The 22,140-nt window shown below is 41.2% G+C and overlaps 1 protein-coding gene and 1 long non-coding RNA gene across 3 annotated transcripts in view; one reads left to right on the top strand and one right to left on the bottom strand.

Moving 5' to 3' along the window:
- Positions 1–22,140, top strand: part of SLC17A8 (solute carrier family 17 member 8) — a 39,714-nt gene that overhangs the window by 15,435 nt on the left and 2,139 nt on the right. Inside the window, exons 5-11 of one of the 2 annotated variants that reach the window (XM_005889594.2) lie at positions 1,529–1,616; positions 8,427–8,513; positions 9,623–9,762; positions 9,895–10,044; positions 10,996–11,128; positions 15,372–15,482; positions 22,060–22,140. The exon at positions 22,060–22,140 is cut by the window's right edge and continues 47 nt beyond it. In XM_005889594.2, coding sequence (XP_005889656.1) covers positions 1,529–1,616; positions 8,427–8,513; positions 9,623–9,762; positions 9,895–10,044; positions 10,996–11,128; positions 15,372–15,482; positions 22,060–22,140 — 790 coding nt within the window. The remainder of the gene's footprint in view (positions 1–1,528; positions 1,617–8,426; positions 8,514–9,622; positions 9,763–9,894; positions 10,045–10,995; positions 11,129–15,371; positions 15,483–22,059) is intronic. The other variant, XM_005889595.2, reaches the window with a different exon arrangement.
- Positions 3,963–22,140, bottom strand: part of LOC138987897 (uncharacterized) — a 45,725-nt gene continuing 27,547 nt past the window's right edge. The window contains exons 3-4 of the long non-coding RNA XR_011464161.1: positions 17,614–17,810; positions 3,963–6,235 (exon numbers count right to left, since the gene is read on the bottom strand). This is a non-coding gene — a long non-coding RNA (uncharacterized lncRNA). The remainder of the gene's footprint in view (positions 6,236–17,613; positions 17,811–22,140) is intronic.

The following is a 22,140-nucleotide window of genomic DNA, read 5'->3' as shown; positions in this document are numbered from 1 at the left end:
TGTGATTCCAAATCTATACACAATGAAGGATCATTGCACAGAGTGCAGAATTTCAGATGAGCCAGGAGTGATCTTAGAGGTAATTTAATCCAACCACTTCTGCTTAATAAATTTTGAAACTGAAGCCCAAAGCCTTCAGTTCACATAACCGAGGCTCTTTCTACTAAAACAATTTAAATGGATTTATTAATAAATCTGTACATTTCCAGGGATGTAGGCTTACACAGAGATTTAACTTGATGAAGTGGGTAGCATAATATAGAACCAGAAGGTAAATATTTTGTACTCTGCTGGCCATACTGTGGTCTGTTGCAACTTCTCAACTCTGCTGTTGTTTACAAAAGCAGCCAGAGATATATAAATGTGTAGGCATGGCTACTTTCCAGTGAAACTTTTTGGACACTGATATTTTTTTATTTCATATGATTTTTACATGCCAAGAAATGTAATTCTTTAAAAAAATTTTTCCTGGTCACTTAAAAATTTAAAAACCATTCTTTGCTTGAGGGCTGGACAAAAACAGATGGTGGGCCACATCAGGCCATAATCTACTACCACCTGATGTAGAGAAATGTTTCCCAAACTCAGTCATTTACCTCTAACCATTGTCATTTTTGTCATATTCACACTATGATTCATATAGTTACTTACCTATAGTTTTCCTCTGGTCAGTTTACTTAAAACAAAATAAAAGAACCTCATCATAAGCAACAATATTTTTGATATTTATCAAATGGGTTTAATGTGCTAGTTATATTTTTCTAAACCATATTAGAATATATATGTAACAATGATAATAAAAATGTAGGTTGTTTTAGTACTTTAAATCCAATTCTTATCCCACTGGAGGGACATATACCACACTTTGGAAAATACTAACACAGTAGAAAGAATATGATATTAGCAGCCCTGAAGACTAGAATCTAGTCACTTAATGGCTGTCAGCCTCAGGTTCTATATCTTTAAATGAGAGGATGGATCAGCTGATTGTGGAAATCCATTTCCACACTGATATTAAATAATAAGAAATATGAAGACCCCCTTCCCTATTCCCCACCTTGCTTACCTTTGAACTGGTATTTGAATTTTAGCGTCTCTGCTGTGAGTCAACGGAGAAGGCACTGGCACGCCATTCCAGTACTCTTGCCTGGAAAATCCCATGGGTGGAGGAGCCTGGTGGGCTGCAGTTCATAGGGTCTCAAAGAGTCGGACACGACTGAGTGTCTTCACTTTCACTTTTCACTTCCATGCATTGGAGAAGGAAATGGCAACCCACTCCAGTGTTCTTGCCTGGAGAATCCCAGGGATGAGGGAGACTGGTGGGCTGCCGTCTATGGGGTCGCACAGAGTCGGACACGACTGAAGTGACTTAGCAGCAGCAGCTGTGAGTCAAAATAGCTGACACATGTTATTTAGTTTCTGTAAGTTGGGCTTTTATATTGTAGTGTCAAAGAGGCAAAGTCCAAGTTTGAAACATAAAACGAAACTGGAGTCAAATCAAATCATCCATTTTCATCTGTTTTGCCAGGGTGTGACATACCCAGCGTGTCATGGGATGTGGAGTAAGTGGGCACCACCTTTGGAGAGAAGCAGACTGGCTACAACCTCCTTTTGTGGTGAGTGTATTGGAATAATAGCAAGTTTCATATAGGAATGCTTTTGGCTTTAGATGAAGACCTTGCTAAATAAAATTAATTTTTTCACATAACAGAAGTCCAAAGGTGAATGGTTGGTTGCTAGTGTTGATTTTGCTGGCCTGTAGTCTATCCAGGCCCTGTGCATGTTCTGACTTTCTACTCCACTGTCCTTAGAGTGATAACTTTTTGCATTCATGCATATTCCTCATGTCATAAAATGGCTACCACAATTCCAGGCATTAAGTCCACACTAAAAGCAGAAAGAAGAGGGGATGGGTGTCCTAACCACCTCTATTCTTTTTCATCAGGAAAGAAAAAGCTTTCCCAATCCCCCTAGCAGGCTTCCAGTTTTATTTGCTTGGTCCTAACTGTGTCATAGGCTTTACTAACTACAGAGAAAGCTGGGAAAGCCAGTGCCTAGCTTTTCTAATGTCTTTAATAGAGAAAAGTAAGAAAATAGTCATTGGAAGTTGTAGGATTAGCCAACAAATATTTCCCAAAGTTGAAAGTAGAAGATATAGAATAGTCAAGGCCCCAGTCCTTTTCTTTTTACATATGGAGAAATTAAAACTAAAATTTTAAATCTCATTTCATTGAACTAAAACAGAAGTCCAGTGACTTGCTCAAGATCACATAGCTACCAAAGAATGGAGCAGGAGCTAGAACATTAGATTCTTGATTCAAAGCTTTCCTTACCACACACTACATTGTACACACTGTCATCAGTTCAGCTCAGTTCAGGTGCTCAGTCATGTCCGACTCTTCGCAACCCCATGGACTGCAGCACACCAGGCTTCCCTGTCCATGTCCTTCCATCACCAACATCCAGAGCCTACTCAAACTCATGTCCATCACATCAGTGATGCCATCCAACCATCTCATCCTCTGACGTCCCCTTCTCCTCCTTCCCTCAATCTTTCCCAGCATCAGGGTCTTTTCCAATGAGTCAGCTCTTCCCATCAGGTGGCCAAAGTATTGGAGTTTCAGCTTCAGCTTCAGTCCTTCCAATGAACACCCAGGACTGATCTCCTTTAGGATGGACTGGTTGGATCTCCTTGCAGTCCAAGGGACTCTCAAGAGTCTTCTCCAACACCACAGTTCAAAAGCATCAATATTTCGGCGCTCAGCTTTCCTTATAGTCCAACTCTCACATCCATACATGATTACTGGAAAAACTGTAGCTTTGACTAGACAGCCCTTTGTTGGTAAAGTAATGTCTCTGCCTTTTAATACCCTGTCTAGGTTGGCCATAGCTTTTCTTCCAAGGAGCAAGCGTCTTTTAATGTCATGGCTGCATTCACCATCTTCAGTGATTTGTCATAGAGACCATTTAATCAACTTTTGCTATTATCTTCCAGAAAAAAAAAAAATGAAGAGTACATCATCCATTTTACCCAAAAGCAAATTAATAGCCCTTAAGTACTAATGTGACTTTAACTCCTAGGTGTCCAAATTTCACCTTGCTAAGGTTGCCTCATTTGAAGCCATGCCTTTGGGACTGGCCCCTCTATGAATCTCTGAGAATAATCAGTGTTCAGAAGACTCTACTAGGTACCCATCAATATTTGAACAATAACAGCATGTGCTGCCACCAATATTTGCAAATATTTTTTTAATGGGGAAAGAGGCCCAAGAAGACAAAAGTGACTTAGGCCACAAAAGTTAACAATGGGCCCACACAGAATTAGGATCAGAATTTAGGTCTGCTTAGTTTTTCAAGCTAGCATATCTTTCCTAACACAAGCTAACCTGTACATTTTAGCTAAGGAGGAAGCTTTACTTCTCTGAATATATTTATTTATTTTTCCCTCTCCTTCTTTGGGGCTTCCCTGATAGCTCAGACATTAAAGAATCTGCCTGCAATGCAGGGACCTGGGTTTGATCCCTGGGTCAGGAAAATCCCCTGGAGAAGGAAATGGCAACCAACTCCGGTATTCTTGCCTGGAGAATTCCATGGACAGAGGAGCATGGTGGGCTACAGTTCCTGGGGTCACAAAGAGTTGAACACAGCTGAGTGACTAACACTTTCACTCTCTCTTCTATACCTGCACAAGTAGTAATAGTGCTAGCAGCAGCAGCAGCAGTAGTAACAGCAATAGTAGTAATAAAGGATCCCAGGGAATTTGGTGTGAAACATTCACCCACGTGACTATTTTGTGTCTCATTTGGAAATGCACGCACAGCTGAGATGCCTTTACATCTTTAGTCTCCCCCATCCTTAGGAACCATTTTTGTCCTCTTGTTTGCAGTTCAAGATCAACTCCACCTCCCCTACTGATCTTATACCAACTCTAGAAGGATGTAAGATTCTGCCGCAGCTGACCTTGACCTGTTTTCTTCAGATGATTTACTTAAAAGGCCTTTTATTTTGATTTGCCAGCAAACAAGAACAACCAGCAGCCACTCCCCATTCCTAGTGTTTTTATAGCCCTAAAATGGCTAATTTAAGAAATGATTTGATGCTCAAGGAAAGTTACCTGATCAAGGTCACAGGCTTTATTGCATTTCCCAGCTAAGGTGTGGCCTTGGTTTCAAAGAAGAGCACAGCAAAAATGTCATTAGAAGTAAACCCAGGCTTGGAAATAAATGGTTCTTATACTTAAAAAGTATTGCAGTTGGAAGAGTCTTTAGAAAACATCTAGTCACATTCATTGTTTTATTTTTTAAATTAATTTTAATTTTTAAAGAAATAAAACTGGCTTTATTCAAAGACATAGCTTTTTGGTTTTGTTTTCCCCTAGTTTTATTGAGATGGAAGAGACATACAGCACTGTTTACATTTCAGGTGTTCAATGTAATGATCTGACTTACATACATCATGAAATATTTGTCACATTAGGTTTAGTGAATGTCATCACCTCACACAGATACAACATCAAAGAAATAGGCAAAAAAATCTTTTTTCCTTGTGATGAGAATTCTTAGGCTTTACTGTCTTACCAACTTTCATTTACAACATACATCAGTGTTAGTTATCTTTATTATGTTGTATGATACACCTCTAGTACTTACTTATACCTGGCAAATTGTACTTTTTTATTGCCTTTATATGATTTCCCCTCTACCCACCTCTGCCTCTGATAGCCACAAATCTGAATTCTTTTTCTAACTCCATTGTTTTATAGTAGAGGAGACTGATGCTCAGGGAGGGGGAAAAAGATATAAATTCTCATAGAAAGTGAGGACAGAACTGGGGACTCTCTCATCCCCAGTTCAGCTACTCCTCTATGTCTATGCCATTCAATAAGCACCCTCCTCTTCCTCTGTGGTGACCACACAGAGGGATCAAGGTGCAGTTAGGGTAATATGGGTGGAGAGTGCTATTGGGGTATGCTCAGGACCTATGGGTGTGATAGGAGATCACATTCAACCACATTTGGAAGGATGAGGAAGAGTTGTCTAAAAGACAGGAAAGGACAATTTCAAGCTGTAAAATGTCCTCAATGGAAGAGTGCTTCTTGCTATGAGGAATTATTGGCTATTGTTGAATGGAAGAAGCAGGACTGAATTATTAAACAGTTAAGGTTAAAGGCTTTGGATTCCTGCAGACCTAGATTCTGGTCACTCACACCGATGTAACCTCAGGAAATTTACCTCCCATCCCAAGCATTCTTGTAAAATGGGAATGACACTAGTACCAGTGTTACTAGGTTGAAAAAAAGGTTAAATAAAATCAGGGGTCCAGAGTACTCGGCACAATACTAGAAATCACACAGAAAGCACTCAATGCATTTTATATTCAGTTCAGTTCAGTTGCTTAGTTGTGTCCGACTCTGCAACCCCATGAACTGCAGCGTGCCAGGCCTCCCTGTCCATCACCAACTCCCAGAGTCCACCCAAACCCATGTCCATTGAGTCAGTGATGCCATCTAGCCATCTCATCCTCTGTTGTCTGCTTCTCCTCCTGCCCTCAATCTTTCCCAGCATCAGGGTCTTTTCCAATGAGTCATCTCTTCCCATCAGGTGGCCAAAGTATTGGAGTTTCAGCTTCAGCATCAGTCCTTCCAATGAACACCCAGGACTGATCTCCTTTAGGATGGATTGGTTGGATCTCCTTGTAGTCCAAGGGACTCTCAAGAGTCTTCTCCAACACCACAGTTCAAAAGCATCAATTTTTTGGTGCTCAGCTTTCTTAATAGTCCAACTGTCACATCCATACATGACCACTGGAAAAATCATAGCCTTGACTAGATGGACCTTCGTTGGCAAAGTAATGTCTCTGCTTTTTAATATGCTATCTAGGTTGGTCATAACTTTCCTTCCAAGGAGTAGGCATCTTTTAATTTCATGGCTGCAGTCACCATCTGCAGTGATTTTGGAGCCCAGAAAAATAAAGTCTGACACTGTCTCCACTGTTTCCCCATCTATTTGCCATGAAGTGATGGGACCGGATGCCATGATCTTCGTTTTCTGAATGTTGAGTTTTAAGCCAACTTTTTCACTCTCCTCTTTCAGTTTCATCAAGAGGCTTTTTAGTTCCTCTTCACTTTCTGCCATAAGGGTGGTGTCATCTGCATATCTGAGGTTATTGATATTTCTCCCGGGAATCTTGATTCCAGCTTGTGCTTCCTCCAGCCCAGCATTTCTCATGATGTATTCTGCATATAAGTTCAATAGATGGTTATCCCCTGACCCTCCCCATTTGCATCATCTAAACTGGAGCTCCCACCTCCCACTCCCAGGGTATTTGCTCCAAGAAAAGAGACCACCTTCTCCATACCCACAGAGGAATCAGATCTGTAGCTCTTCTTTATAGATGATATGTCCTGGAACATTTGCCTTATCGGTCTGAGGAAGTCTGAGGTTAAAAAAATTAAAAGTGCTCTATTATTCTGTTGGAGAAGGCAGTGGCACCCCACTCCAGTACTCTTCCCTGGAAAATCCCATGGATGGAGGAGCCTGGTAGGCTGCAGTCCATGGGGTCGCTAAAATTCAGACACGACTGAGCGACTTCATTTTCATTTTTCACTTTCCTGCATTGGAGAAGGAAATAGCAACCCACTCCAGTGTTCTTGCCTGGAGAATCCCAGGGACGGGGGAGCCTGGTGGGCTGCCATCTATGCACAGAGTCGGACACGACTGAAGTAACTTAGCAGTAGCAGTATTATTCTGTACACAATAGCATAATCGTTGACGTTTGAAAGTGAGAGTGTTAGTTCCTCAGTCGTGTCTGACTCTTTGTGACCCCATGGACTGAAGCCCACCAGGCTCCTCTATCCATGGAATTCTCCAGGCAAGAATACAGGAGTGGTTGCCGTTTCCTCCTCCAAGGGATCTTCCTGATCCAGGGATCAAACCTAGGTCCCTTCCATTGCAGGCAGATTCTTTTACTACTAACGCCACCTGGGAAGCTCTAAAAAGCAGCCCTGTTGGCTTGGTTCTATTGGGACTTGAACCCAGGACCTTCTGTGTGTAAAGGAGACATGATAACCACAACTCTAGTTGGTGTTTATGTAACACTTAATTAGAGCACCTTCATGTAATAACTTATTTACTCCTCAAAACAACCTGGTAAGACAGAGATTTCACTTCCATCTGAAAAAAATGATTTGGAGGAATTGAGAGACTTCCTCAGGGGTCCTGATGTTCAGATCCAGGATTCCAGGTCAGGCCTTTCATAGCCAGCTGGGCCCAACTTGGAAAGATGGGATTTAATTTCTTTGTCTGTAAGCTCTCCAAGCTCCCGTTTCCCAAAGATCTTCCTTAGCACTGGGTTATGGGATACAGCATTTCCTTTTGCTGCTCACTTGTGCTGAAGCAAGAATTTTTTCCACTCATACCCAGAGGGAATTTCATATAGTAATTTTTTTGATTCAGTTAATATTTATTGGGAGTTCGCAGGGCTCGTGTCTCTCCACCAGATATCATAGAGCTGCAGGAGATAGTGAAGGTGAGGTCACTGCCTCTAGCCCTTGTTATCTTGTCTAGACAAGATAAACATCCACACATAGGTAAGTATGTACAAGGTTAGGTATTTCAAAGTAAGAAACTAAAAAGTGTACCCATTTAGGAGGCGGATGAAGACAGTAGCTATCCTGGTCATCCTGCCATCCTGAAATTTAACAGTTTTCTGGTATTTAAAAAAAAAAAAAAATGAGACACTAAAAAGCATGATCCTTTCATAGTTTGAAGTTCCTTATTTAAAGACCTAGGTGAATTATATATCAATATAATTATATCTCAATAAAACTGGGAAAAGAAAATTTTTTTTAAATAAAGACCTAGGTAATAATCCTTCTGAATTGTGAACCCTGAGAGATAGATACACAAATGCCTTCACTTTCTTTCTTTCTTTTTAATGTTCTGGCTATTTATTTACTTATTGGCTGTACTCCAAGCATGTGGGATGTTAATTTCCTGACCCAGGATCGAACCCATACCCCCTGCAATGGAAGCACAGAGTCTTAACCACTGGACCACCAGGGAACTCCCTGTTCCTTCACTTTCTGTCTTCAGCACCCAATACTGTGCCTGTTTGAATTTTTCAGAGTTCTGTCACATTTTTCTCATTTTTTTCATTCCATTTTCTTGTAATTCCAAATCAAGGTGCCTGAGCCATCTCTGTCTAATCCTTCCATGCCGTCTGGATGAAGTTAAAGGGTATCCTGGAGACCTTTTTCTCTTGGAGGCCTGTTTTTAGGCACGGTGGGAGTTAGCCAGCTCCTCTGCACAGAGGCATCCTAACTCCCACTCAGTGTGATTGGTCTTCAGGCTGACTGCTGAACTCTAAATGGGTTGGATGGGCTTGCCTGATGACTGGTAAGTTTCCTTCAACTTTTCTTGTCCTAGGTTCCTATGCAGGAGCAGTGATTGCCATGCCGCTGGCTGGGGTATTGGTCCAGTACATTGGATGGGCCTCTGTCTTTTATACTTATGGTGAGTGATTTGATTTCATGAGTTCCCATGGGTAACTGGGCTTCCTGGGTGGCTCAGTGGTGAAGAATCCCCAGCCAATGCAGGAGATGCAGGAAACGGAGGTCTGATCCCTGGGTTGGGAAGATCCCCTGGAGGAGGGAATGGCAACCCACTTCAATATTCTTGCCTGGAGATTCTCATGGACAGAGGAGCCTTCTGGGCTACAATCCATAGGGTCATGAAGAGTTGGACAGGACTGAACTGACTGAGCACACACGCAGCGTGGGTAATTGATAGATATGGCATTTGACTATCTAATGGGGTTGGCTTAAGAGTTTACTGTATGAAAATAAGGATCACTAAGACGAGTTAGATAGCATATTGAAAAGCAGAGACATTACTTTGCCAATAAAGGTCTGTCTAGTCAAGGCTATGGTTTTTCCAGTGGTCATGTATGGATGTGAGAGTTGGACTGTGAAGAAGGCTGAGTGCCAAAGAATTGATGCTTTTGATCTGTGGTGTTGGAGAAGACTCTTGAGAGTCCCTTGGACTGCAAGGAGATCCAACCAGTCCATTCTGAAGGAGATCAGCCCTGGGATTTCTTTGGAAGGAATGTTGCTAAAGCTGAAACTCCAGTACTTTGGCCACCTCATGTGAAGAGTTGACTCATTGGAAAAGACTCTGATGCTGGGAGGGATTGGGGGCAAGAGGAGAAGGGGACGACAGAGGATGAGATGGCTGGATGGCATCACTGACTCGATGGATGTGAGTCTGAGTGAACTCTGGGAGTTGGTGATGGACAGGGAGGCCTGGCAAGCTGCGATTCATGGGGTCGCAAAGAGTGGGACACGACTGAGCAACTGAACTGAACTGAAGACAAGTTTATCACATAAATGGAATACTTGTCTAACGATGATTCATTTAATGTGTATATAAAAGTTGAATTTCTTAATGAGCAGAACATAATCTTTCTTTAAATACCAGTTAATAACATAATGACAGGAAAAAATCAACCAAATGCTTTCTCCTAGCTGAATATAGTGCCATTTGAGAATACTTTGAAATTTGACAAATTTAGAGATGGAAGAAAATGAGACGATATCATCAAGCTTTTTGTTTTTCGATTGCAGGTATTTTGGGGATTATTTGGTACATGTTTTGGCTGTTGCAGGCCTATGAATGTCCAGCAGCTCACCCAACAATATCCCAGGAGGAGAGGACCTATATAGAGACAAGTATAGGAGAAGGAGCCAACTTGGTTAGTCTCAGTGTAAGTAGAGAGGGAGAGATGAAGACTTCCCTCTTTTTTATGAGTATTTCTTTCAGTGATTGTGTTAGCCTCATAAGAAAATTAATCTGTCAGTATATTCACTAAAAATCTCACTGTATTTTCGCTTTCTAGAAATTTAATACACCATGGAAAAGATTTTTCACGTCATTGCCAGTGTATGCAATCATTGTGGCCAATTTTTGCAGAAGCTGGACATTTTATTTGCTGTTAATAAGTCAGCCTGCTTACTTTGAAGAGGTCTTTGGATTTGCAATAAGTAAGGTAAACATACAGATTCTTGAACTTTAAATCTCTTGCTTCCACTGCAAAAATCTTTGCTTGATAAAATAATTACATTACTGATCAAAATTCATAACAGTTCTGTGACACCTAATACCCTGGAGGTCAGACAAGTTATGCATTCTATGCACAATATACATAGCTATTTAATTTCTTCTTAGTAAGGATCAGAGCTGTATTAAGCTGCTTTTAAAGATTTATGTTCTCCCCATTCTCAAAGTGTTTCTGAAGCTGACTCAAGAACTGCATATTAGGCAAAGATCAAAAGATTTAAGGGTGCGAGGTTTTTTTTTGCCTATAAATTATTCAGGGAGGAGCAGTAAGAACCTTAAAGCTCATTTTGCAGATCACAGTCATAGCACTAATGACCAGTACTTTATGGTTTAGAAAGAACCTTTTACAATGTCCCCAACCATTGCTATTAGGTTGCCTGTGTTTCAGGTAGGAAGAGTGTGGATGGTAAAACATAAGCTGTCACCCTAAAAGTATTAAGTCTCCTTCCCACAGGATAAAGAACAGAGGCCTAGTAGAGGTAGATATCTGCATAGCTACAGGTACTGTCAGAAGGGACTGTGGAAGAGCTAGCACAACCAGCAGTGGCTGCTATCAGGGAGCACCCACTCTGTGCCAAGAGTCTGACTGCCATGTGCCAGGTAGTCAAACACCCACTGGGTACTGGGACCTTTGTGAACGATTTTAAGAATAGACCTACCCATCCCAAGGAGCTTCCTATCTGGTAGAGGAGACGAGTAGGTCTATTCTTAAAGTTGTTCACTCATTCATTGTTTATTCATTACAAACTTCAGGCCTGTCTCAGTCCCATATAATTAGATGATTAAATTTGGTGGTGAGGGTGAGGGGTCAGTGGAGATGCATGTTAAAGAAGTACATCTTTTAGAAGTAACTAAAAACAGCTGTTTCTTTTCATTCCAGGTGGGTCTCTTGTCAGCAGTCCCACACATGGTTATGACGATCATTGTGCCTATTGGAGGACAACTGGCTGATTATTTAAGAAGCAGAAAAATTCTGACCACAACTGCTGTCAGAAAAATCATGAACTGCGGAGGTACTGTAGATTTCATAGGTGGCTTAAGCAGCTTTTATAGAATGAGATGAAACTGAATTGCAAACCATATTTTTCAGGTTATGTCTAAGCACTGAGAAGGCTCTTAAAGGCCCCTAAGTCCATCCCCTAGTTGATACTTGAGTGTCCGTAACACCCCTGCCTAGTGGTCATTCAGCCTGTACTTGTGCAACCTGAGATATGATGATTTGCAAATTCCTGGGCGCTCCAGCAGTTAGAACTCTGTGCTGTCACTGACAAAGGCCTGGGTTCAATCCCTGGTTGGGGCACTAAGATGTGGGGTACTATTTTGGTCATGTGGCCAAAAAAGAGATATTTTTTAAAAAGATATGACAGGGAAGCCTGGTGTGCTGCCGTTCATGGGGGCTCAAAGAGTCGGACATGACTGAGTGTCTGGACAACAATATAGAAGGTGGAAAATGTGACTGAGGTAAAAAAATCCCAGTCTGGCTGAATTGGTTGCCTATGTGAACTTCAGGTTGTTTTAATATGAAATGAAAACATGTCTCAGACCTTTCAATTCTAGTTCTTGTCAGCCTGGAATAGTTTCACTTCCTAGGATCTCTTGATTACCCATAAAGTTTAAATTTTATCCTTCAGCTCCTGAAACATATAGTCCTAGCATTTTCACTGTAGATAGGAGTCACTATGCTCTTAAATGATTTTTCTTTCTTTGAAAGTCCATTATTTGGAAAAAATCTTTTTTTTCCCTTATTGATGAATCAATGTATCATTTATAGATTTTATTCACACAATGTCTTTATTCTAATTCTTTTGGGGGAATAAACTTTCTGGTTCCACTTTTTTAATAGTGTTAAGATAAGGGAAGTTTGAGCCACGTGCCTTGTTGTGTAAGACAGGCCACTTCCAAAACACAAATAGTTAGTATACAATGGTGTGTGTGTGTGTGTGTGTGTGTGTGTGTGTGTGTGTGCTCAGCCATGTCCAACTCTTTGCTACTCCCTAAACTATAGCCTGCCAGGCTCCTCTGTCCATGGAATCTTCCAGGCAAGAATACTGGAGTGGGTTGCCATTTCCTTCTCTAGGGGATCTTCCTGACTCAAGGATTGAACCCACTTCTCCTGCATCAGCAGGCGGATTCTTTACCACTGAGCCACCTGGGAAGACCTTATACCATTACTACTTGTTATTAATTTTGTTTCCACAATTTGAATTATATACAGGGAAAAATAACCTGCCAATGCAGGAGACACAAAAGACACTGGTTTGATCCCTAGGTCAGGAAGATCCCCTGGAGGAAGAAGTAGCAACCCACTCTAGTATTCTTGCTGGGATAATCCCATGGACAAAGGAGCCTGGGGGGCTGCTGTCCATGGCGTCACAAGGAGTCGGACATGACTGAAGTGACTGAGCATGAATGCATGGTTCACTTCAGTCGCTCAGTCGTGTCCGACTCTTTGCGACCACATGGACTGCACCACTCCAGTCTTCCCTGTCCATCACCAACTCCCAGAGCTTACTCAAACTCATTTCCATTGAGTCGGTGTTGCCATCCAACCATCTCATCCTCTGTCATCCCCTTCTCCTCCTGCGTTCAATCTTTCCTAGCATCAGAGTCTTTTCTAAGGAGTTAGTTCTTCGCATCAGGTGGCCAGAGTATTGGAGCTTCAGCTTCAGCATCAGTCCTTCCAATGAATATTCAGGACTGATTTCCTTTAGGGTTGACTGACTTGATCTTGCTGTCCAAGGGACTCTGGCAGTTCAAAAGCAACAGTTCTTTGGTACTTAGCTTTCTTCATGATCCAACTTTCACATCCATACATGACTACTGGAAAAATCATAGCTTAGGCTAGACAGTCCTTTGTCAGCAAAGTAATGTCTCTGCTTTTTAATATGCTGTCTAGGTTTCTCATAGCTTTTCTTCCAAGGAGCAAAATTCCATGGCTGCAGTTACCATATGCAGTGATTTTGGAGCCTTAAGAAATTAAGTCTGTCACTGTTTCCATTGTTTCCCCATTTATTTGCCGTGAGGTGATGGGACATGGATGCCCAGTAATGGTATGAAGTCCACAATTTAAAAAAAACATTGATTAATTAAAATTTTAAAACTTTTAAATACAATTTTTGAAGCTTTTGTTCCATTTAGAATTGTTATAAAATAGTGGCTATGTTCTTCCTGTTGTGCAACACACATCCTTGAGCCTGTCTCACATCCAGTAGTTTGCACCTTCCACTCCCTTACCCCTACATTGCCTCTCCCTCTCTCCATCCTCCCACTGGCAAGCACTAATGTATTCTCTGTATCAGTGAGTCTTTGAAGCTCACAGTTTAAAAAGCATCTCTGTGCCCATAATTTCACTGATTCTCTTTAGATGACCATCTAAAACAATCATTGATGCTTGCCCTATTTCTATAATAGTTTTGAAGAATGGATTCAGAAAGGTAAGCAACTTATTAAGGTTTACAAAAAAGTGCCTTGGCTTGTATTTCAACTTAATCTTGATTTTCCTTTCTTTCCTTTGCATTAAGTATCGAGTTCCCACTACATACTTGCCAGGCTCTGTACTATATCCATGGTACCTTCCCTGGATAATATCACAGTTTTGTTGGGGAAGGCAGAAACACAAATGAAAAACTACAGGGCAATGCTGGAAAGTTCTATGAAATGAGTAAGAAGAAGGAGATGTCAGCTTCAGTGGTGGTGAGTGGCAGGGTTGTCAGCTTCCTAAGTAAAGCAATATATGAACTGGATTTTAAAAAATAGTAAGATTTCTCCAGAAATGAGAAGTAAGTGATACGAGAGGAGTACTGCAGGTGAAGGAACAGTCTGTGGAAATACAGTGCAGGCACAAAACAGTGTTGTGATCAGGAAATGGTGGAGAGACGTGTGCAACAGTAGAGGGCTTTCCATGGGCTTTGGATGGTGAGCAAGGAGGTTAGAGTGACAGAAAATGAAACTGGGACAGCAGGAGGAATTTATTATAGACACTGTACTTATAGTATGGAACCACTGACATGCGTTTTAAGTAAAGGGCAATTGATCAGATTTGTAGTTTACAAAAATAATGATCTAGAGAATGGATCAGAGGAAAAAGAGATGGGAAGACCAATAAAGAGGTTTTTGAAGTTGTCTGGGTGAGAGGTAGTAGAGTCCAGAACTAAGACAATGGTAGGGGAAGGAAAAGCAGATATTTCTAAAGCCAATGTCATAGATTCTTATCTGAAAACTGAAGAAAAAGAGAAAAGTCCAAGTTGATTCTGAGATTTCTGCTTTGAACATTCAATTACCATTTGTTGAGTCATGCCCATGGCCGGTGATCATGCTCAACACTTTATATATCCAATTTCATTTAATCTTTTGCCTATTTTGGAGTGAATATAGGGGACAGAGACTTGATTTGGGCCTGTTATCTTTGAGGTAACTCAAAGGACAATCGTGTAGCGATGTCTGGAATCAGCAGACAGTCTCTAGGATGAAGCATCATTTCACTGTCTTCTACCTCCCAGGGTACTTCCTGTCCCTGGAAACAGTACTTATATCATCTTTCTGTCTGCTATCAACTGAACATGTGTGTGTGTTTATGTGTTGGTGAGAAGGATCTTCATCATTTCCTTACCCTTTTTTATTGTGCTGGATTCACTTATTTTGAATGAAAGCAGCAAAAAGTATTTCTGTCCCACTGTATTTTATGTGCAAATATCTCATGGCATTATAAAGAGGCCTGATACCTTGGTACACTTCTGAAAAGGAAGAATTTTGCCTTATGCTTTACAGGTGGTGAGGTTCTGCTTTTTGTTTCAGATATTCACTACTGCTTTCTAATCACTTTTGCAATAATAAAATAATTTTATTATTTTATTATTTAAAAATAAAAATAATTTTATTTTTAAATTTTATTTTTGTGTCATTTTCTGTGAGAGACCATCGCCTGTGTAATCAATGGAGAATCACTGACGGTCTTAGAAGTGGCAGGGGGAACTTCCCATGAACAACTGATAATAAACATTCCTCATCCTATGGGCATCATTGTACCTCCTGGGACTATACAGTGTTCAAGGCACACCAGGAAATTGTTGGAAAGCTCACAGAACACTTGGGTAATATTAGCAAAGTCGTGTAGTCAAGAAATATAAGATTGTAAATATTGTGCCAAAATATGTGTACTAAAAGCTTGGGTCCGTGAAAATAAATTTTGTGATAAATTCATGAACTTGGGCTGACTGTCATGAAAATGACATTTTCCCCTGCTGTTTCCATTCACAGGTTTTGGCATGGAGGCAACCTTGCTCCTCGTGGTTGGCTTTTCCCATACCAAGGGGATGGCTATCTCCTTTCTGGTGCTTGCTGTAGGATTTAGTGGTTTTGCTATTTCAGGTAAAGTGTCCTTTGGGTTTCCAAATCTTTTCCATAGATTCAGCAAGACTTGGGAGAAAGGAAGGAAAGGATATTGAGCATCTACTTTTGGCAGCCAGGCCATTCCCAAGAATCAGGGCCACTGGCTAGAGATTTTCATCTAGTGGGGATGATTTTGAGTATCACTGAGAACTGGGCTTAGGAGCCCAGCCAAGCTGGAATTATCACTACTCTCTCCATCTTGGGAAAGACAACATGCAGATGCCCTCTCTGGGGCCTGGGCAGAATGCGTGTTGCTGGACAAAGTGGCACCTTCATACTTTAGCACCAGGCCACCCGACCTACCAGAGGCTCTTGTGACTTTTTTGATTCTCACTTCCTATAGGAGAACTGCTAACATTAACTCACAATCAAATGATGTAGTCATTTGACATAAAGTTATAGAATCAGAAGGGCTTCCCAGGTGGCTCTAGTGGTAAAGAATCTGTCTGCCAATGCAGAAGGTGCCAGGAATGTGGATTCAGTCCCTGGGTTGGGGAGATCCCCTGGAGGAGGAAATGGCAACCCACTCCAGTATTCTTGCCTGGAGAATTGCAAGGACAGAGGAGCCTGGTTGGCTACAGTCCCTGAGGTCGCAAAGAGTTGGACATGACTCAGCACATGTATACACACACATAGAATCAGAAAGTTTTAAGGATGCAATTTTTCTTTAGTTTTCTGTCTTCTCCATGGCTTTCATTTTCCAAACAAGGACATGCAGGTCCAGAGAGGTAATGTGACTTGCTAAGCCAGCAAGACTTAAGAAGAATAGTAATGATGATGTGAGCTAACACTGATCAGGCACAAACTCTGTGCTGGGGGCTGTTCACAGCCCACTCTTGTGTATTAATCCCTGCAATTCTGACAGCTACCCTAAGGCCTTCAGTCTCCCCATTTTATAGAAGCAGAAACCAGCTACTGTAGGAGAGGTAACAGTGCTAGCATATTACAGACTTCAGAAATTCCCTGTGCAAAACTGGGTGAAAAAGCAAAACTTAGGGATTTTTTTTTCCTATCTTTTTAAAAAAGATTGTAATACTAAAAATTGTCATTTAATGGAACACTTGACATTGCATGTCTGACAACATTGTGAAGCAAATGATATTACCATTATTTTACTAAGGACTAACTTAAAGCTCAGGAAAATGAAGGACTTTCCTATTGTTACACAACTGGAGACAAAGGAAGGACTAAGGTGCAGTCCTGCCTGGTCTTCATGCCTGAGCTCTTTCCCTGATTCTGGGCTGTCTTAAAGATCAAACAGGGTGACAACATCCTAGAACAGAAAAGCACCCAAACTCTGGTCAAAACCACTCTTAAAACAGGGCCTTGGTCTTATCAAAATACAGCTGACCCTTGAATGATGTGGGGGTTGTGGGTGCTGATCCCCCACCCTGCATAGTCAAAAATCTGACTATATGGGAGGGGTAGCCTTTCCCTTCTCCAGGGAATCTTCCCAACCCAGGGATTGAACCCGGGTCCCCTGAATTGCAGGTGGATTCTTTACCAGCTGAGCTGCAAGGGAAGCCCAAAATACTGGAGTGGGTAGCCCATCCCTTCTCCAGTGGAACTTCCCAATCCAGGAATCAAACCAGGGTTTCTTGCATTGCAGGCGGATTCTTTACCAACTGAGCTATGAGGGAAGCCCTCCTGTATAAAGTATTCCTCTGCATCCTGGGTTTTGTTGTATCCTCAATTTTGCATCTGAGGATTCAATCAACCACAGATCCTGTGCATGCATGCTTGCATGCTTAGTTGCTCAGTCGTATCTGACTTTTTGCGACCCTGTGAACTGTACACCACCAAGCTCCTCCGTCCATGGAATTTTCCAGACAAGAATACTGGAGTGGGTTGCTATTTCTTCCTCCTAGCGATCTTTCCGACTCAGGGATTGAACCCATGTCTCCTGCATCTCCTGCAATACTGTAGTATTTACTACTGAGAACTAAATCTGCCTGTAACTAGACCCATGCAGCTCCAACCCACTTTGTTCAAGGGTCAACTATAAATAGTTAAATTGGAAAAAAATGTTTGCACTTAAAGTAGCTTGAAGCTAACAACTTGGGTTTAGGGATGCAAAGACCTAGGTGTAAGGCCCCTCTTTAGTACTTACTATTTACAGAAGGCAAAAAAAAAAAAAAAAAAAAATGCTGAGTTATTTAAATCCTCAGCCTCAGTTTCCTTATCTAGAGACTGGAAAGATATAATGACAACTTCTTAGGGTTGTTGGGAGATTGCGATGAACTGAGGTAATTCTTTCATTCCTTCACACTTCCCAAGAGTCAGACACTCTTCTTGGCGCAGCAGAAACTGCAGTGAAAAAAAGAAAAGTTTCTGTTCTTATAAAGTTTACAGTCTAGTGGAAATAAAGCTTTTGAAGATCTTAGTCCCAGTACCAGGTGCATAAAACAATTAAAAAATATTCACTACAGTTGTTCAATTATTATTCAATCTAGCCCAATACTTCTCAAAATTTAATGGTGCATACAAGTCACCTTCAGATCAGATCAGATCAGATCAGTCACTCAGTCGTGTCCGACTCTTTGTGACCCCATGAATCGTAGCACGCCAGGCCTCCCTGTCCATCACCAACTCCCGGAGTTCACTGAGACTCACGTCCATTGAGTCAGTGATACCATCCAGCCATCTCATCCTCTGTCGTCCCCTTCTCCTCCTGCCCCCAATTCCTCCCAGCATCAGAGTCTTTTCCAATGAGTCAACTCTTCACATGAGGTGGCCAAAGTACTGGAGTTTCAGCTTTAGTGTCATTCCTTCCAAAGAAATCCCAGGGCTGATCTCCTTCAGAATGGACTGGTTGGATCTCCTTGCAGTCCAAGGGACTCTCAAGAGTCTTCTCCAACACCACAGTTCCAAAGCATCAATTCTTCGGTGCTCAGCCTTCTTCACAGTCCAACTCTCACATCCATACATGACCACAGGAAGAATCATAGCCTTGACTAGACGAACCTTTGTTGGCAAAGTAATGTCTCTGCTTTTCCATATGCTATCTAGGTTGGTCATAACTTTCCTTCCAAGGAGTAAGCATCTTTTAATTTCATGGCTGCAGTCGCCATCTGCAGTGATTTTGGAGCCCAGAAAAATAAAGTCAGCCACTGTTTCCACTGTTTCCCCATCTATCTGCCATGAAGTGATGGGACCAGATGCCATGATCTTCATTTTCCGAATGTTGAGCTTTAAGCCAATTTTTTCACTCTCCTCTTTCACTTTCATCAAGAGGCTTTTTAGTTCCTCTTCACTTTCTGCCATAAGGGTGGTGTCATCTGCATATCTGAGGTTATTGATATTTCTCCTGGCAATCTTGATTCCAGCTTGTGTTTCTTCCAGCCCAGCATTTCTCATGATGTACTCTGCATATAGGTTAAATAAACAGGGTGACAATATACAGCCTTGATGTATTCCTTTTCCTATTTGGAAACAGTCTGTTGTTCCACGTCCAGTTCTAACTGTTGCTTCCTGACCTGCATACAAATTTCTCAAGAGGCAGGTCAGGTGGTCTGATATTCCCATCTCTTTCAGAATTTTCCACAGTTTATTGTGATCCACACAGTCAAAGGCTTTGGCATAGTCAATAAAGCAGAAATAGATGTTTTTCTGGAACTGTCTTGCTTTTTCCATGATCTAGCGGATGTTGGCAATTTGATCTCTGGTTCCTCTGCCTTTTCTAAAACCAGCTTGAACATCAGGAAGTTCACGGTTCACATATTGCTGAAGCCTGGCTTGGAGAATTTTGAGCATTACTTTACTAGAGTGTGAGATGAGTGCAATTGTGCGGTAGTTTGAGCATTCTTTGGCATTGCCTTTCTTTGGGATTGGAATGAAAACTGACACCTTAGGATCTTGCAAAAATACAGATTCTGATTTAGCCAATGTAGAGTGGAGCCTGAGATCCTGCATTTCAAGCAGGCTCCCCAGTGAAGTTGACACCACTGATCAATAGTCCACACTTTGAATAGCAAGGATAGAGCAGTCATGAATTGTTCCCAGCAGGATGTTAAGGGACATCTTCTTTTGATAGCTCTGAGATGCAAAAGAGATTCATATCCTGTCCACAGAGATATTGAAATATTCAGGCTCATATTGTCCCCAGATTGCCAGTTTAAGCGACAATCAGATGGAGAGAAATTTTTTTTTTCAGCATTTACACCGTGTTGGTCACTTTTAAGGTATGAACTCATTTAATCCCTGTAGCAGCCTGATGAGAAGAGTATTGCTATGTTCATTTTACTAGTGAGGACACTGAGGCTTGGAGAGTTGACTTAACTTACTCAGGTAAATTAAGTGATTAGGATTGGAATAAAGGTTTATCTGATTCAACAGTGAGACTATGGGAGGGACTATGGTCATGGGGAGGATGATTCCTTAGGATCTGCTATATGTCAACTTTATAAGGAGTTAATAGGGATGCCAAGGGAGACTTGCTCAGTTTAGGAACTGATTATAAATAGGAGAGCTGAGACAGGGGAGATTAGAAAGATACAAGAATGGGTGATATCTGCTTTAGAATATGTCCTGTGTAGAGAAGACAGACTCTCTCAACTTGTGTGTAACTTGCTTTATGTGTCTGCTTCAAAAAAACAAACAAAAAAATCTATTAGTATCTCAGTTTCTCAATGATATTTCCCCCAAACCCCAGGATTGTGTAGCTAGAAACCGAAATGGCTTTTCTCATATTATCTTTAGCTGAACGCAGATGTCTAGGCTTTGTATCAGAATATAATACTCGCCAATCATATTAATTGCTTCTTATCTCTGGGTTCTTTTCTAATAAAGTGTTTATCACATTCAAATAAACAGTAAGATTAATTAATCTTTCAGCTGTTTTATATTCTGATTTTCTGCCACTTTGAAAGAGAAGGTATGTTTATTCCAGAAAGGTTTTCTTAAAATTCTCTCTGAACAGAGGTAGGAAATAAAACAAGCAGCCAATATGCTGGATTAGAAAAAGAATTTTTTTAAATTATATTTTTAGTTCTTTGCACAAAATAGAGCATTAAAAAGCAAGACAAGGGAAAATAAAAATATGAGTAAATAAAACCTATAACCCCCTGCTGTAATTTCAGAGTTCAAGTTGGTAATTAATTAAACAATGATATATTGAGTACCTACTATGTGCCAGACACTTTGCCAGCTCAGGAAAGTAAACTGGGTAGATGGATGTTGTACTGCAAAGAACCTGATGTTGGCTTTCACCTCCTTGAACCTATGTAATTGACATATGTTATTTATCTTAATTCTTACAACAGTTTTATAAGAATGATTATCCCAGTTTATAGATGAAGAAGCTGAGGTTCAGAAAGATTAAATCATTTGTCCAGGTTTGCATCTCAATTAAACAGCCAGATCCAAGGTCTGACTCTAAAATGCAACCATGGGCTACACTGGCAGAATTGGTTCCCAGTGCCCGATGCCTCCTCTTTCAAAGCCTTGTCCTTCCTCTGCCTTCCTGCTTCCTTCATCCCACTCATCCTTTTCTCCTGAAAAACAGATGAATAGTGAGGTACTGGTGATTTTTTATTTTACCACTCCTTGCAGCATTACCTATTGATTAAAGACCCCAGAGTGACGGGTGTGTTTTACAGTGGCAGCAACAGCAGCGATGCTGATATTGGCACCGTGATAGTTACTAGAGCTCAGCTGTTTGCCAACAGCTCTCGCATACATATTTCCCCTAAGTCTCATCTCACAGCATCTTTATGAGTTAAGGAGTAATATGACCCTCAAAATAGAGATGAGGAAACAAAGTCCTAAAGATGACTTGTTTAAGAGATGAGAATAAGATTTGAATCCAGATTTACAAATTCCAAATCAAGTATGTATATGGAAGTGTTTTGTAAATTACAGAGGATCCTACAAATGTTTGTATAAATTTTTCTTATCCAAAAAAAACCCTTTATAATATGCCATGTGGTACTAAGGCAGACCTGCCTGTGGCAGCCTTTTGGGAGTGAGCTGAGAGCTAGGAAGGAGGATATTATGAAGCAAGATTTAGTTTTAATTACACTATATGTGATTGTGTGGGCTTACCTGGTGGCTCAGGTGGTAAAGAATCTGCCTGCAGTTCAGGGTTAAGAAGATCCCCTGGAGAAGGAAATGGCAACCCACTCCAGTATTCTTGCCTGGGAAATCCCATGGTCAGAGGAACCTGCAGGACTATAGTTCATGGGTTGCGAAAGAGTCGAATACGACTTAGGGACTAAACAACAACAATGTAATTGTGTGATTGCTTACTCTGAATAAATGTGATCCAGGCTGTGCTTTTCAGATTGCCCCAAACACCATTATTTTGGGGTTTCAAGCTGAGAAGGTAGAGGTGCCATAATTCTCCCCGTGAAGAACCCATTGTAGCCGTAATCAATCACAGCATGTTTTCTGCTATGAGCAGACACAGCCTGACAATCCTCAAGCCAGCCCTTTTGGTACAGGTATCCATTAGTAGAGGAAAGAGATTGATGAGAGTTGGGGAAAGCTAAATATTTTCCAAACTGCATTTGGAATTCTGTTCCTGAGTCTGATTTTGAAATGTTTGGCTTCACTATAGGTTTCAATGTCAACCACTTGGATATTGCCCCTCGCTATGCCAGCATTCTCATGGGAATCTCAAATGGAGTGGGAACCCTCT

Source organism: Bos mutus, chromosome 5, assembly GCF_027580195.1.
Source record: "Bos mutus isolate GX-2022 chromosome 5, NWIPB_WYAK_1.1, whole genome shotgun sequence".
NCBI classification, from domain to species: domain Eukaryota; kingdom Metazoa; phylum Chordata; class Mammalia; order Artiodactyla; family Bovidae; genus Bos; species Bos mutus.
This window is presented reverse-complemented; position numbering and strand designations above follow the sequence as displayed.